The following is a 14,791-nucleotide window of genomic DNA, read 5'->3' on the forward strand; positions in this document are numbered from 1 at the left end:
TGGTGTAAAAACATTCAAACCGGCTGACATACTATATCCATGCAGTGCGTGGGCTCATCACCCCAGTAAAAAATATAAATTTACTTTCACTAAACTCTCACCATCACAAGAAGCGGTTATTTTCAAAACAAAAGCCATTCACGTATACACTGACGGCTCATACACGTCCTACGCGGCGGGTGCGGCATATATTGCTTTGACAAAGTATGGCAAAATCATAACTGTTAGAAAATTTCAGATCCGCAACGCTTCAAGCGCATACGACACGGAATTAATAGCATTCCAAGAAGCCCTTCATTTCGTTTTTACAAACAACTTTAACACGCCAGCCCACATTTACACAGACTGTCTATCGCTTTTAATGAAGCTTTCGAGTCTCACTGATAACAATAAAAGAATTCGGAACATTAAGCTGCTTCTTAACCATATAATCACGTCAGGCAAAATTATAAAACTGTTTCATGTACCTGGCCACATGGGAATTTTGGGAAATGAGCTAGCTGACGCTGCAGCTGCATTAGGAGGGAAATCAGGCTTCGTGCGTTACGCCAAAATATCTATTCGGTCAGTACGAACTCAGTTTCATAAAATCTTGAATTCATATTGGCACACCCATTGGCAGACTGAGGGACCTGAGACAACGCTATTTCATTGGATCACAAGTCCGTACAAAATTCCTCAATGGTTCCCGCCTCCTAAAAACCTAACACACTTATTATCTGGTCACGGACACTTTCAGTATTATCTTCATCGATTCAATATAACTGCATCAGACAGGTGTATGTGCGGTGCACCTTGCTTGAGCGAACAACACTACTTTAATGAATGCCCGAACACGCAACACATTGTGACCCATTTACGTGTGCCCAAAAGTGATACAACACTACCAGCGCATTATTATGGGCTATTGACCAATAGAAAATCTCGCGCGTATCTACTTCAGTTAGTGACTGTCATGCGCAACTCTGTTTCTATGACATCCACATGACATGTATTAGCAACCAACACTTTATCAGGACGTCGCTTCATACTCCGAATCACCTCCCTATCACAACTTTTGCGTGAGTGCTCTCGATTACAGTCGCAGTTATGCCAACAAAGGGGGGGGGGAAACCTCGGCGACTGATAACGATAGCATCACTGCTCCATTTTCCCTAAGTACTCGAACCATAGGATTCGCAACGCTTGCGCAAGTACCTAATCCTGCCCCCCCCCCCTTTTTTTTAAAAAAAAAGCTTGTTACTATTGCGAATGGCGCCTTGTCTAAGTTCGCAGCGGCAAACAGGCTGCCCAAGGTTCCCTGCTGGATCGCTGGTTGGAACGACAGCCCGACGTGCCTGGCTACATGACTCCTGGTGAAGAAATGGGCTTCGACATCACAGAGGCCACTGCTACCATCCTCATCAACGTTTACCCATCCTCAAGACCACTGGCTCGCATCCCACTTCGTTGTTTGTTTTTGGACTTTCTGCATTCAATGACAATGCATTTAAAATAAACACACACACACACACACACACACACGCGCGCACACACACACACACACGCACACGCACACACACGAACTCCACAAACTCAAGTGGGGGAAATACACTGCTGCTGCATATCGACCTGCTCATTCCTGAGAAGCTAACTAGTTTATTTATTACAGTTTCATGCTGCACTCACTAGGTTTTACCCATGTTATTTTTTTAACTAATTGGCTTTTTCAAATAAAAATAAAAATTTGGGAAGTTTCCCCTCTTCATTTATGTTAGATTGGCTTGAGCCCGTTATACCTCCTGGTGGTACGGGCTACCCCCCTTTTTCCTTTTAGTTATTTTTACATATAGGGGGCGGGAAAAGCACACACACACACACACACACACACACACACACACACACACACACACACACGCACACACACGCACACACACACGCGCACACGCGCACACGCACACACACACACACACGCACTCACACACTCACACACACGCACTCACACACACACACTCACACACACACACTCACACACACACGCGCACACACACACACACTCACACACACACGCGCACACACACTCACACACACACGCACACACACACACACACACGCGCGCGCGCGCAAACACACTCACACACACACACACACACGCAACACACACACACACACACACACACACACACACACACACACACACACACACACACACACACACACACACACACACACACACACACACACACACACACACACACACACACACACACACACACACACACACACACACACACACACACACACACACACACACACACACACACACACACACACACACACACACACACACACACACACTAAAAGGTATCACCTTCGTGATGCCTACATTATAATACGTGGATTTCCTAACTTGTAGCCGAAAACAGCATTGCAAGCAATAATTTTGGCTTCTTACTTGGCTTTCTGCCATAAAAAACATTGTCCAGTTTTTTTACTGTGCTTTATGCAACTATTCATTTGCAGGACTACATTGAGGAACTGAGAAAGCTGGGCCACGTTGTTAAAAACCGTACCGGAAGATTCAATGTTATCTTGGGCATTCAGAAAAATGGAGAACGAATCCTCGCCAACTCAGACTACAGAAAAGGTGGCGCTGTAGACGGAGAATGACCATTGCTACTGGCTTCAAATATCAATGCCACTATTCAGTATTGTAATGGCTTATACAGAAATGCTCTCTTTTTTAACACTTCATAAAGTTCAGCAGTTGCAGCATTTTTGTTTACTTTGGTTGTTTGCACCATTGCGTTATCTTGCCTTTTCTTACTGCACAAATAGCGCCGTGCTTAATTGCTACTATGTCATGAAAATCTTCTTTTTTGTTTACTTCTTGTTGTTATTTTTTCATTTCTGTAATTTTTAGAACAGCATTAAAACGTGCTCTTGCTGTTTGGAAGCATTTTCTGTATTTTTAAAAATTATGTATGCGAGAAGTGTGAAACTTTCGCCATTCATTGCTTGTTCGCAAGCAAAGCGCAGTGTTCTTTATACTTCCATTGCTTATATTTTTCGCGCATCTTGAATTGCTATACTTGTTTTGCTATTTTGTTTTGCAATTACTTGTTTTGTAGTGTTTTCCAGTTTGGAATGCTTTTAAAGATGCGCTTTATCTGACTCCCACCTTGCTCAGTGCTCTTCGTGGTCGCTTCAAGGTATTTTGATATAAGCGAACACTTCCCAGTAATTTAGAAGCTTATGCCACAAGAAAGAATTGCTGATGTGCCTTCTGTTGAACACGTTCAAGAAAACAGCCTGCCAAGAACCTCGCAAATAAGAAAACACATTTCGTTGCGGTAAAAACTATAGAATATCAGTGCCTATACTTCAACTTTAGCTGTATATCTCTAAAAAAATTCCGCGATTTCAAAAACGGCACATTGTAAGGCGAAAAAAGCGAATAATCAGGAAGACAATGTTATGGTTTCCATAAAAAATGCAAAATTGTAAATTCATGTACGTTTCTAAGAGTACGGCGAACAGCAAAGGGTCCAATGAAAGTGGGTTCCAAATTATTCTAGCGGTATAAGTTGGCTGCTAAAATGTTGAAATTTCCTGTTAGCATCGTAATGCAAAGTAAGTCAGGTTTGTTATTTTGATATGCATGAAATGAAGTCACAATATCCGCAAACTATACTACTGTCTACTAAAGCGCTCATAAAAACGAAAGGTCAGGTATAGTAAAATTACCAAAAGGTACTTTTTTTTTCAAACATTTTGTCTCGTTGTCCACACGCGGACGAAGGCAGTAGGCGCGGTGTGTCGAAGATGAAACTTGTTATTCGGTGGAGAACGGAAAGTCAAACTCTTGCAGGACGCACTGAATGCACCGATAGTGCCGTACAGAGCAATCACCGTCAATAAAAATGAGCACAGCTGAAGCGTTCCGTCTTTTATACACCGCCATCGAGCATACCAGCGTTATCACCGCGGTTTGCGTGAGCTTTCGTGTTTTGAGTGTAATCTTAACACAATAATCTCGAACAACCGTGAAGCTTCCCGAACGTTGCGACGTACAGTGCGCCTAGCGTTGCTAGCCGTTTTGTGGGTTTATTTTCCAAGACAGAGAGAGAGAGAGATAAAGATGCAAGGAAAGGGAGGGAGGTTAACCAGACACACATCCGGTTTGCTACCCTGCACTGGGGAAGGAATAAAGGGGAGAAAAGAGGTTGCAGAAAGATGAGAAGGCACACACTCTCACGAGCACACTCGGGGAGCACACACAATCTACAGGCGGTCGCACAGGTTTGTTGACTTAAGGTAAAGTAGCAGTGCTTTAGTTGCTTTCTGCGCAATTGAGGCAGATGCCCAAGGTCCTAGTATCTTCTGCACACAAAATGGTCCGGGGTCAAGTCGATTCAAAACCATCCGTAGCTGGCATCGCTGTGTGTCGTAGCAAGCGCAGCTGCACAGGACGTGTTCGATGGCCTCTTCAGCTCCGTAGTAGTCGCATGTAGGAGTGTCTGCCATACTAATGCGAAAGGAGTACACCTTAGTGAATGCAACACCCAACCAAAGGCGGCATAACAGTGTCGCATCGGAGCGGGAAAGTTGTGATGGTAGCTTTAGCTTGAGCGAAGGATCCAGTTCATAAAATTGACACCTTTGGAAGCTGGTAGACGACCAGAACGTGCGTGTGAGATCTCTAGCCAGCAGGTAAAGTTGTCTTGCTGCATCATTCTTTGATAGAGGAATCGGGACTACACGGGTTTCTTCATGGGCTGAGCGGGCTGCATCATCGGCTAATTGATTTCCGGTAATACCGATATGTCCAGGCAGCCATTGATATATAATATCATGCCCTCGTGCAAGAGCTTCATGATGGCAATGTCTTATTTCTTGTACCAGTTGGTCATGGCTCCTCCTACGCATGGCAGACTGCAAACTCTGAAGCGCTGTCTTCGAATCACAGAATATGACCCATTTTCCTGGACGTTTTTTTTCTTGAACTAGATATTGTAAAGCAGCCCTTATAGCAGCAAGCTCTGATGCCGTAGATGTAGTCATATGCGACAACGTAAACTTGATTGTCATTTCTGCAGCCGGAATTACAGTGGCACCTGATGAGCTGCTGGATGAGACGGACCCATCAGTGTATATCTGCGTTCGATCTAAGTACAACTCATGTAATAATAGCAGTGTTGCTTGCTTCAATGCTACTCTGGAGTGGCTGCTTTTCTTTTTGATTCCCGGGATTTCTAGACGTACTTGCGGCTGGTCGAGGCACCACAAATGGCATGCCGTTCTCGCAGCTGGCATATATCCTGATGGAATCCTGTTTAGGTGCTTGGCTATGACGTCTGAAAACGTAGCACGTGGTCTTCCGGAAGGTAGAAGAGCCAAGTGGTGGTCGGGGACACGGCTAGCATGTCGAATGTGCGCTCTGAGGCAATCCACAACTATATATGTCCTGACCGGATGGTCTTTGTCAAGCATGATTGTGGCACAAGTAGAAGCGCATCGGGGCAGTCCTAGGCAGATACGCAGTGCCTGACCCTGCAAACTCTCCAATGAATGAGTATTCGATTTGCAAGTGTTAGTCAGTACCGGCAAGCTGTAGCGCAATAGACCCAGAAATAGGGCCCTGTACAGCTGTAGCATGGAGGCCACAGAAGTTCCCCATGCTTTACCGCACAAGAATTTCATGATATGCACAATAGATAGCAGTCTCTTCTTCAAGTACGCACAATGTGGGCTCCACGAAAGACTTCTGTCGATTATTATGCCCAGGAAACGATGCGTCCGTGCATATTTGACACTCGGCCCATTGATGTAAACAGGGTATGGCGTCATTGGTTTGCGTGTAAACGCCATCAACGCGCACTTCACAGTTGATATATTTAGGCCTTGTTTCTGAAGGTAGGCTGTTGTGAGGGTTGCTGCCCGCTGTATTCGTGCATGCACCTGAGGGCGAGTAACTGCAGCACTCCAGAGGCAAATATCATCGGCGTATATGGATAGGCAAACCAACTTTGGCAGAACCTTCACCAGACCAATGAGGGCCACATTGAACAACGTGGGGCTTAAAACCCCTCCGTGAGGTACTCTGCAGTAGGTGTAATGTTGGGCAGTTGTACCCTCATATGTTTGTACAAAGAAACCCCTGGCAGTTATATAATCTTTTATCCATTGAAACATTCGTCCACCAATGCCCATTGCTGCGAGAGAAGTGAGGATGGCATCGTGAGCTACATTATCATATGCATCCTTCACGTCCAGAAAGAGTGCCACTGATATGCGCTTGCGACTTTTTTCTTGTTGAAAAAATGTCGATAAGTCAAGGACACAGTCAATGGAGGAGCGGCCCCGACGAAAGCCTGCCATGCAAGAAGGGTATTTGGTGTATCGTTCCAAGTACCACTCGAGACGAAATAGAACCATTCTTTCCATCACTTTTCCGAGGCAGCTTGCGAGGGCAATAGGGCGATACGCTGTCAAGTCCAATGGTGATTTTTCCGATTTCAAAAGTGGTATTAATCGACTTATTTTTCGTTCTCGGGGAACACTGCCGCTGAGCCAGGAGTTGTTGAAGCATGTTAAAAGTTCTTTTCTAGCTTTTTGTCCAAGGTGTCCCAACGCACTATAGGTAATACCATCAGGACCTGGCGATGACATGCGCTTAGAAGCGACTAACGCACCTTCCAGTTCTTCCATGGTGAACGGAATGTCCATTTCTGGTAATCGCGTCTCAGGAACGATCACGGAGTCGATGCTCTCGTTCATAATATTCCCGGCAACTCTCGTGCAAAATTCTTCAGCCACCTCGAGTTCCGTTTTTTCATGATGGAGTGCCAAAGCTTTAAAAGGGTGCCGTTGTTGTGGAGAGGAGCGAAGACCACGAACTGTTCTCCAGATATATGACAGCGGTTTATGAGGGTCTAGAGATTCGCAGAATGCTTTCCAGCGTTCGCTCTCCAGTTTGTAAATGCGTCGTTGAATCTTTTTCTGGAGCCGCCTTGCTTACCCCAGATCGTAAATTGATCTTGTGCGTCTGTATCGTCGTTCAGCACGCCTTCGTATAGCTCGCAGTTTTTTCAGTTTGATGTCAAACTGTGTTACTTTAGACGAAAATGGTAATTTACATTTGGACGCTTGCATAGCTTCCACTATGGTATTTTCCAGGCTGTAGGCGAGGCCTTCTTGGCAAGCGTTCTCAACACGCGATGCAAACATCGACCAGTCAGTGCCAATTGCAACACCGGAAGAGAAATTTTTTATGATACCATCGATCGTCACGTAGGTGGGTACGTGATCACTCCCATGAGTCTCAATATCGCAAAACCACTTAACTTTGTGAGAGAAGCACCGTGACACCAATGTCAGGTCAAGGCAACTGCCATACGTGAGACCCCGCAGATAAGTGGAGGTACCATCGTTCATGATGGAAAGGTCGTGATCGGAAGCGAATGTAACAATGTTCCGGCCCCTGGCATTCATCCTAGTGCTCCCGCGAAGCATGTGATGGGTGTTGAAGTCACCGGTGATGATCCAAGGCCCATCGGTTCTCACTAGGATGTCTTTTAATCTGTCGCAGTCAAATCGCGATGACGGAGATATATATCCACCAATAAGCGTGAACGAAACTGCATTCTTCTTCACACGAAGACACACGTACTGATTGTCGTCATTTGAACTTATTGTGTGCGAAAGATAAGTCAAGTCTGTGCGAATGTAAACAATTACTTTGCTTCGTTCTTCGCAAGCGGCTGAACAAAAAGCTTCATGACCGGACAATCTATAAGGCGTTGATACGTTTGGTTCACATATGACAAGTATAGGGAATTGATTGGCCCAAACAAATTGGCGAAAGTCCGAGATACGGGACTTCATGCCTCTGGCATTCCACTGAAAAATCGACGCACTTTTAGCTTCAGTGCGGAAGATGAGATTTTGTTGAGCCATTGTGCTTATACGAAGTTAGCAAGAACTGGATTCAGTGCATCCAGTATTTGCAGCGCACTATTAGCAGACGGAGATTGTATGCTGCTCAGTAGCGTGCGAATCGTGGCAATTAATGATTGCACGATTGCAGCCACTTGCCTGTCTTGGTTGGAAAGACAGAAAAATTTAAAAAAAAAAATAAACGTGCTTGGCAATGCTCTCCTCTGAAAAAGCATCATAACGGTGCTTGGAAGAGACATGGGAGTTAAAAAAACACTCATGCAACGATAAACAAAACAATTGACAATGTAAAAAGTTGAGTATTAAGGTTCTTTAACGAGCGTAGAATGGTTTAAGGCACAGCACATGCACGACATCGTGATGTGCCTGAAGTTGCTAAGGGTTCGCGATACCGTCGAGTCGTAGTAGAGGGCGCCGATACTTCGAGCTACACTATACGATACGAAGCATCGTGACGTTTTTCATGAGCCCACGCTGTCCTATCGATGTCTAGACACACACGGTCACGGGGCTGGCACTCTAAATGGCGTCGTCGAAGGTTGTTAGCAATGGCTGTCGGTATGTTGCTGGCAGTAGACGCCAGACGGGCCGGTTCTCAGACCAATTTATAACGCCTAAGGTAAGCCGTGACGTGGATGTTCTCCTTGTCGGTGACATTCGGTAACGTGGTGTCGAGCGTCTTTGCCGGGCTCCTTCCGTAGACCAACTTGTATTGCGTCATCTGGCTCGTTTCTCGCACAGCCATGTGACATCTGTTGGAGATGCGGGGATTTTTAGCCAGCATCTCTATCGAAGGCAGCAGGCGGTAGGTCCAAGATGGACCTCCTTTAATTGCAGTATCCTATTCACACACACACACACACTCCCCCCCCCCCCCCCCCCCCACACACAGACACACACCACGGCCGAGAAGCGAGAATGTTTGCCCCCGTCTTCCTTCACTCGCGAACGTGTTTGTGCGCCCCTGTGTACGAGGTCGAAATGGACGGACGAACTTAGTCTTCCGGACTGGATCGTCATCGTTCTCCTCCTTGAGTAAAACCTGAAATGGACCACGCTACATTCAGCACAATTTTCGCACCTATGTGCGAACTGGTCGTGGTAATGTGGCCCGCATAACAACACAGCTGCGGAGAGTATACACTCTCCACGGTGGTGGTATGTGAGCCTCTATCATGGTTTAGTGGAAAGTCCATTTAGTTTAGTCTTTCTTAAGATTAATCAAATACGCTTAAGAAAAGATTCCTTCAGAAGCCCAGATTTTTGAACCATGGCCAAGTACGTCGATCGTGCAGAAGGCGATAAAGCCATTGCCAGAGCACTCGAAGTCGGCCGCTTAAAAACGTGATCTGCTTCCCCCAGTGCGGTTACAATTAATACCGCCTGTTTTTCCTTTTACCTCTTTTCTTACTCTGTCATTTCTGAGTCAAAGTGCAGGGTATGAAACGTGCGTTTCTTCAATCTCTTTATATTTTATGCAGAATTCGGACGCGTTGCGCGGCTATACAACGCCGCCACCTGATAGACGAGCTAGAAAAGCGAAACTTTTGTGCTGATTATGAGCAAGCGTGCTGCGATACTCGCTTGTGAAGCACCCGTGTGCCATTCACAGCCTCATTACGGCTCATAGTGTGAATCTGCAATGAATTTCAAGCTTCGCACTTTGTCTTCAATCCATTGAATCTAAGATGGCAACAGCACGAATCGGCCGGATAATCGCCACGACAGGCTGTTTTCTTCTGCATATACGGGGAGTTCGTGGTATGGAACATAATGTAACAGTACAATGTTATTTATTTTTCTTGCTATTTAGCCTGATGATCAACCTCCGAATCATTTTTTACGAAGTGTGTCACGATACATGCGCAAGAGTATCATTCGCAGCAGCACTCGATTCGGCCGAGAGCGACCATAATGTCACGGGGTCGTGACGTGGCCGAAGACAGGAGACTTCGTGTTAGGATTTAACTGTTTATTTGGGCGAACCTGTGCCCGGTAAACTGAAAGTCCAATTACAGCAGCAGTCTCGCACAGATAGCAGTCTCGGACTGATAGCGGCGAACGGAGCGTCGGCCTTCGATCAACAACTGACAAGCGGCGAAGCGCGTCGGCATTTATACTCTTGCCGTCGAATGTTCTAGCGTTATCGCTGGCGGTGGCGCAGCTTCCAGAACAATCTGTACCGTTCGCACAGTGGGCGTGATCTTATCGAAATGATCTACTACAGTCCGGAACCTTCTAGAAAACTGCAGGCGCGGTTTGCGCTGAGAATCGTGCGGTGTTTTCGGACGATAACAAAAACTTGGGAAATGGAACGTGGCATTGCCCCCCTCTGAAAAAAGGCATCGTCCCGATGCTTTAACTAAAGATGAAAGTACAATAATAATGCAAGAAAGTACAATAAATAAATTACGATACAACAATAATACAAAAAAACACTAGTTCAGTTTGTTAACGCGCATGAAACGGCTTGAGGCGCGCGACATGGACGACTTCAGGTCGCGATCGGCGTCGTTGAGAGTTCGTGATGCCGTTGGGGACAACCTCGTAATCAAGTGGGCCGAGCCGTCGAACCACCCTGTACGGTCCGAAGTACCGTCGCAGAAGCTTTTCACTTAGTCCACGTCGGCGTATCGGCGTCCACACCCAAACACGTTCACCGGGCTGGTATTCCACGAAGCGTCGTCGAAGGTTGTAACGGTGGCTGTCGGTCGTCTGTTGATTCTTGATACGGAGACGCGCAAGTTGTCGGGCTTCTTCGGCGCGTTGAAGGTACTCGCTCACATCGAGGTTTTCTTCGTCGTTGACGTTGGGTAACATGGCATCGAGCGTCGTTGCCGGGCTCCTTCCGTAGACCAATTTGTATGGCGATATCTGCATCGTCTCCGGCACCGCCGTGTTGTATGCGAAGGTCACATACGGAAGAATGGCGTCCGAAGTCTTGTGTTCGACATCGACGTACATTGACAGCATGTCGGCGATCGTCTTCTTAAGCCGCTCGGTGAGGCCGTTGGTCTGTCGGTGGTACGCTGTCGTCCGGCGATGGTTTGTTTGGCTGTATGCCAAGATTGCTTGAGTTAAGTCGGCAGTGAATGCCGTTCCTCTGTCGGTGATAAGGACCTCTGGGGCGCCATGACGTAGGACGATATTTTCGACAAAGAATTTAGCTACTTCGGATGCACTGCATTTTGGCAGGGCTTTTGTCTCGGCGTAGCGGGTGAGGTAGTCGGTAGCTACCACGATCCACTTGTTTCCGAAAGCCGACGTCGGGAACGGCCCCAGTAGGTCCATACCAATCTGCTGGAAAGGTCGGCAAGGTGGATCAATTGGCTGCAGAAGTCCCGCTGGCCTTGTCGGCGGTGTCTTGCGTCGCTGACAGTCCCGGCATGTTCTCACATAACGAGTGACGTCGGTGGTAAGACGTGGCCAGTAGTACCTTTCTTCTATCCTCGCGAGCGTGCAAGAAACACCGAGGTGCCCTGCCGTCGGATCGTCGTGAAGGGCCTGCAGGAGTTCTGGTCGCAGAGCTGAAGGCACCACAAGAAGGTACTTAGCTCGAAGCGGTGAAAAGTTTTTCTTTTGTAGAAGACCGTTTCGTAGAAAGAACGACGCAAGTGCGCGCTTGAATATCTTCGGGACTTCGGCGGTCCTGCCTTCGAGGTATTCTATTAGGGCCTTAAGTTCCGGGTCGGCCCTCTGTCGTTCAGCGAAGTCGTCGGTAGTTATCGTTCCTAAGAAGTAGTCGTCATCCGGGTCGTCGGGTAGCGGTTGGTCGACAGACGCACGAGAGAGACAGTCGGTGTCGGAGTGTTTTTTGCCGGACTTGTAAATGACAGTAATGTCATATTCTTGAAGTCTCAGGCTCCATCGTGCGAGGCGACCTGAGGGGTCCTTCAAGGTGGCTAGCCAACACAATGCGTGGTGGTCGCTCACAACTTTGAAGGGCCTGCCGTAGAGGTAGGGGCGAAATTTCGACGTAGCCCAGATGATGGCGAGGCACTCCTTTTCTGTTGTGGAATAATTTGCTTCTGCTTTGGATAGCGATCGGCTGGCGTAACTAATAATCCTTTCAAGTCAGTCAGCCCTCTGCGCAAGAACGGCGCCAAGACCTACGCTGCTTGCGTCAGTATGTATTTCTGTCTCGGCGAATTCGTCGAAATGGGCAAGTAACGGAGGCGTCTGGAGGCGACGTTTAAGCTCCTGGAAAGCGTGTTCCTGCGGCGTTTCCCACTTAAACTCCACGTCGGCCTTGGTAAGGTTAGTGAGAGGATCGGCGATGCGGGCGAAGTTTTTCACGAACCGCCTATAATAGGCACACAGGCCCAGAAATCGGCGCACGGCTTTCTTGTCAGTGGGCGGCGGGAAGTCGGCGATGGCGGCTGTTTTCCGTGGATCGGGACGAACTCCAGACTTGCTGATAACGTGACCCAGAAACAAGAGCTCCTCATACGCAAATCTGCACTTTTCTGGCTTCAGTGTGAGTCCGGAAGTCTTGATGGCTTGAAGTACAGCTTCAAGGTGCCGAAGATGCTCGTCGAAACTCGAGGAAAACACGACGACGTCGTCCAAGTACACAAGGCAAGTCTGCCACTTCAATCCTGCCAGTACTGTATCCATAACGCGTTGAAACGTTGCAGGCGCTGAGCAAAGGCCGAAGGGCATCACCTTAAACTCGAAGAGGCCGTCCGGTGTTATGAACGCCGTCTTCTCTCGGTCTCTTTCGTCGACTTCAATTTGCCAATAGCCAGTCTTAAGGTCCATTGACGAAAAGTACTTGGCGTTATGGAGCTGATCAAGTGCGTCGTCTATTCGTGGGAGGGGATACACGTCCTTTATTGTGATTTTGTTCAGGCGGCGATAATCGACGCAGAAACGTAGGGTCCCATCCTTTTTCTTTACTAACACCACGGGGGATGCCCATGGACTCTTGGACGGCTGGATAATGTCATCCCGCAGCATTTCATCAACTTGTCTCTTCATGGCCTCACGTTCTCGCGTCGAAACCCTGTACGGACTCTGACGGAGTGGTCTGGCATTTTCTTCGGTTATGATGCGATGTTTCGTGATTGGGGTCTGCCGAATTTTCGATTACGACGAAAAGCAATCTTCGTATTGCAGGAGCAGGGCCTTGAGCTGTTCTTGCTTATCGTTCGGAAGTCTGGGATTGACGTCGAAAGCTATGGGAGGGGCTTGGTTCCTCTGAGCAGGTTCCGCAGAATCGGCGAGGGCGAAAGCACTGGTGGCTTCGACAATTTCTTCGATGTATGCGACCGTTGTTCCTTTGTTCACATGTTTGTACTCATTGCTGAAATTCGTGAGCAAAACTGTTGCTTTGCCTCCCCGCAGCTCTGCCATTCCTCTTGCGACGCAAATATTTCGGGTGACCAACAGATGCTGACTGCCTTCAACGACGCCTTCCAAGTCAGGTGATTTGGGAGCGCCGACTGAAATAATGACGCTTGAGCGAGGCGGAATGGTGACTTGTTCTTCCAGCACATTCAAGGCATGGTGTCCTGACGGCGTGCGCGGCGGTAGTGCTTCTTCTGTGGATAACGTTATCGACTTTGTTTTTAGGTTGATGACAGCACCATGGAGGCATAAGAAATCCATGCCAAGGATGACATCTCTCGAGCAACGCTGTAGGACTACGAAGTCTGTAGGATAAATACGGCCGGTAATGGTGACTCTCGCTGTGCAGATTCCTGCAGGCGTTACGAGATGACCTCCGGCTGTGCGGATTTCAGGGCCTTTCCAAGCTGTCCTAACTTTCTTTAACTTCGCGGCGAACGACCCACTGATGACAGAATAGTCGGCTCCAGTATCGACGAGAGCAGTCACACTGTGGTCGTCGATAAGAACGTCATGGTCGCTAGTTCGCCGTCTCGCATTACAGTTAGGGCGTGGCGTCGGGTCACGGCTGCGTCGGCTTGTTCCGCTGCTTCCATGCTGCGTCGTCAGGCCACCTTCGGTAAATGAGCTTTCGCCGTCAGGGCTTTGCCTGGCTGGCGTTGTGTTCGGAAAGCTCCGTCGCGGCGTCGTCGTCGTCGGAGGATCTTCGGTAGTTCGTCGCACAGCAACCGCACCTCCACCGGTTGCTGCCCTTAGTTTCCCGGATACGGACTAGGAGACCGGCTCCGCGTTGGGCCAGAGTACTGCCGGTGGTGCGGTGACGTGCGGAGGCTGGGCGACGGCGAACGCGAAGGGCTTCGTGGTGTCCACCGAGTTCCTGTCAGGTAGTCGGCGATGTCACGTGGTCGTTCTCCTGGCTGTGGACGCGGTGCATTGACGGCGAAGCCACGCAGTCCCATCTGTCGGTACTGGTAACGGCGGTATGTGTGTCCGGCCTCGCCGCAGTGGTAGCAGAGCGGGCGATGGTCAGGGGTGCGCCAGACGTCAGTCTTCCTCGGTGCACTGCGCTGGGCCGCTGGCGAACGGTATGACGTCGGTGGGGGTGGTGGCGGCGGTGGCGTCTGTCGACGGAAGTGCGATGGGGCGGCGTTTTGGCGTGAACGGGGAGGAGCGTTGTGGCGCAGTGCAGCGGCGTAGCTCATAGCTTCCGGCTCGGGCAGCGGTGCGTGGGGAATTTGAAGCGATTGCCGAACTTCTTCTCGCACAATGTCGGCAATTGAATCCACTTGAGGCTGGGCCGAAGGCAACAGCTTGCGCAGCTCTTCCCGCACGATCGCTCGGATCGTTTCACGCAGCTCTCCGGAGTTACTGGCTTGAGCAGCAGCGCAGTCTGCAGTCAGGCGACGATTATACTGTCTGGTGCGCATGTCCAGGGTCTTTTCGATAGTGGTCGCTTCTGCAACAAATTCTTGGACGGTTATCGGTGGGTTTCTCATCAGTCCCG

The 14,791-nt window shown here is 48.5% G+C and overlaps 1 protein-coding gene across 3 annotated transcripts in view; it reads left to right on the forward strand.

Annotated features, from left to right (window-relative positions):
- The window catches only part of LOC142803232 (scoloptoxin SSD14-like), a 49,642-nt gene extending 46,704 nt beyond the window's left edge, over nucleotides 1-2,938 (forward strand). For all 3 annotated transcript variants that reach the window (XM_075888342.1, XM_075888341.1, XM_075888340.1), the window contains one exon: nucleotides 2,503-2,938. In XM_075888342.1, the coding sequence (XP_075744457.1) occupies nucleotides 2,503-2,649 (147 nt within the window). In that variant the 3' untranslated portion in view covers nucleotides 2,650-2,938. The remainder of the gene's footprint in view (nucleotides 1-2,502) is intronic.
- The last annotated feature ends 11,853 nt before the right edge of the window (nucleotides 2,939-14,791 follow it).

This window comes from Rhipicephalus microplus, chromosome 3 (genome assembly GCF_043290135.1).
Source record: "Rhipicephalus microplus isolate Deutch F79 chromosome 3, USDA_Rmic, whole genome shotgun sequence".
Classification (NCBI taxonomy): Eukaryota; Metazoa; Arthropoda; class Arachnida; order Ixodida; family Ixodidae; genus Rhipicephalus; species Rhipicephalus microplus.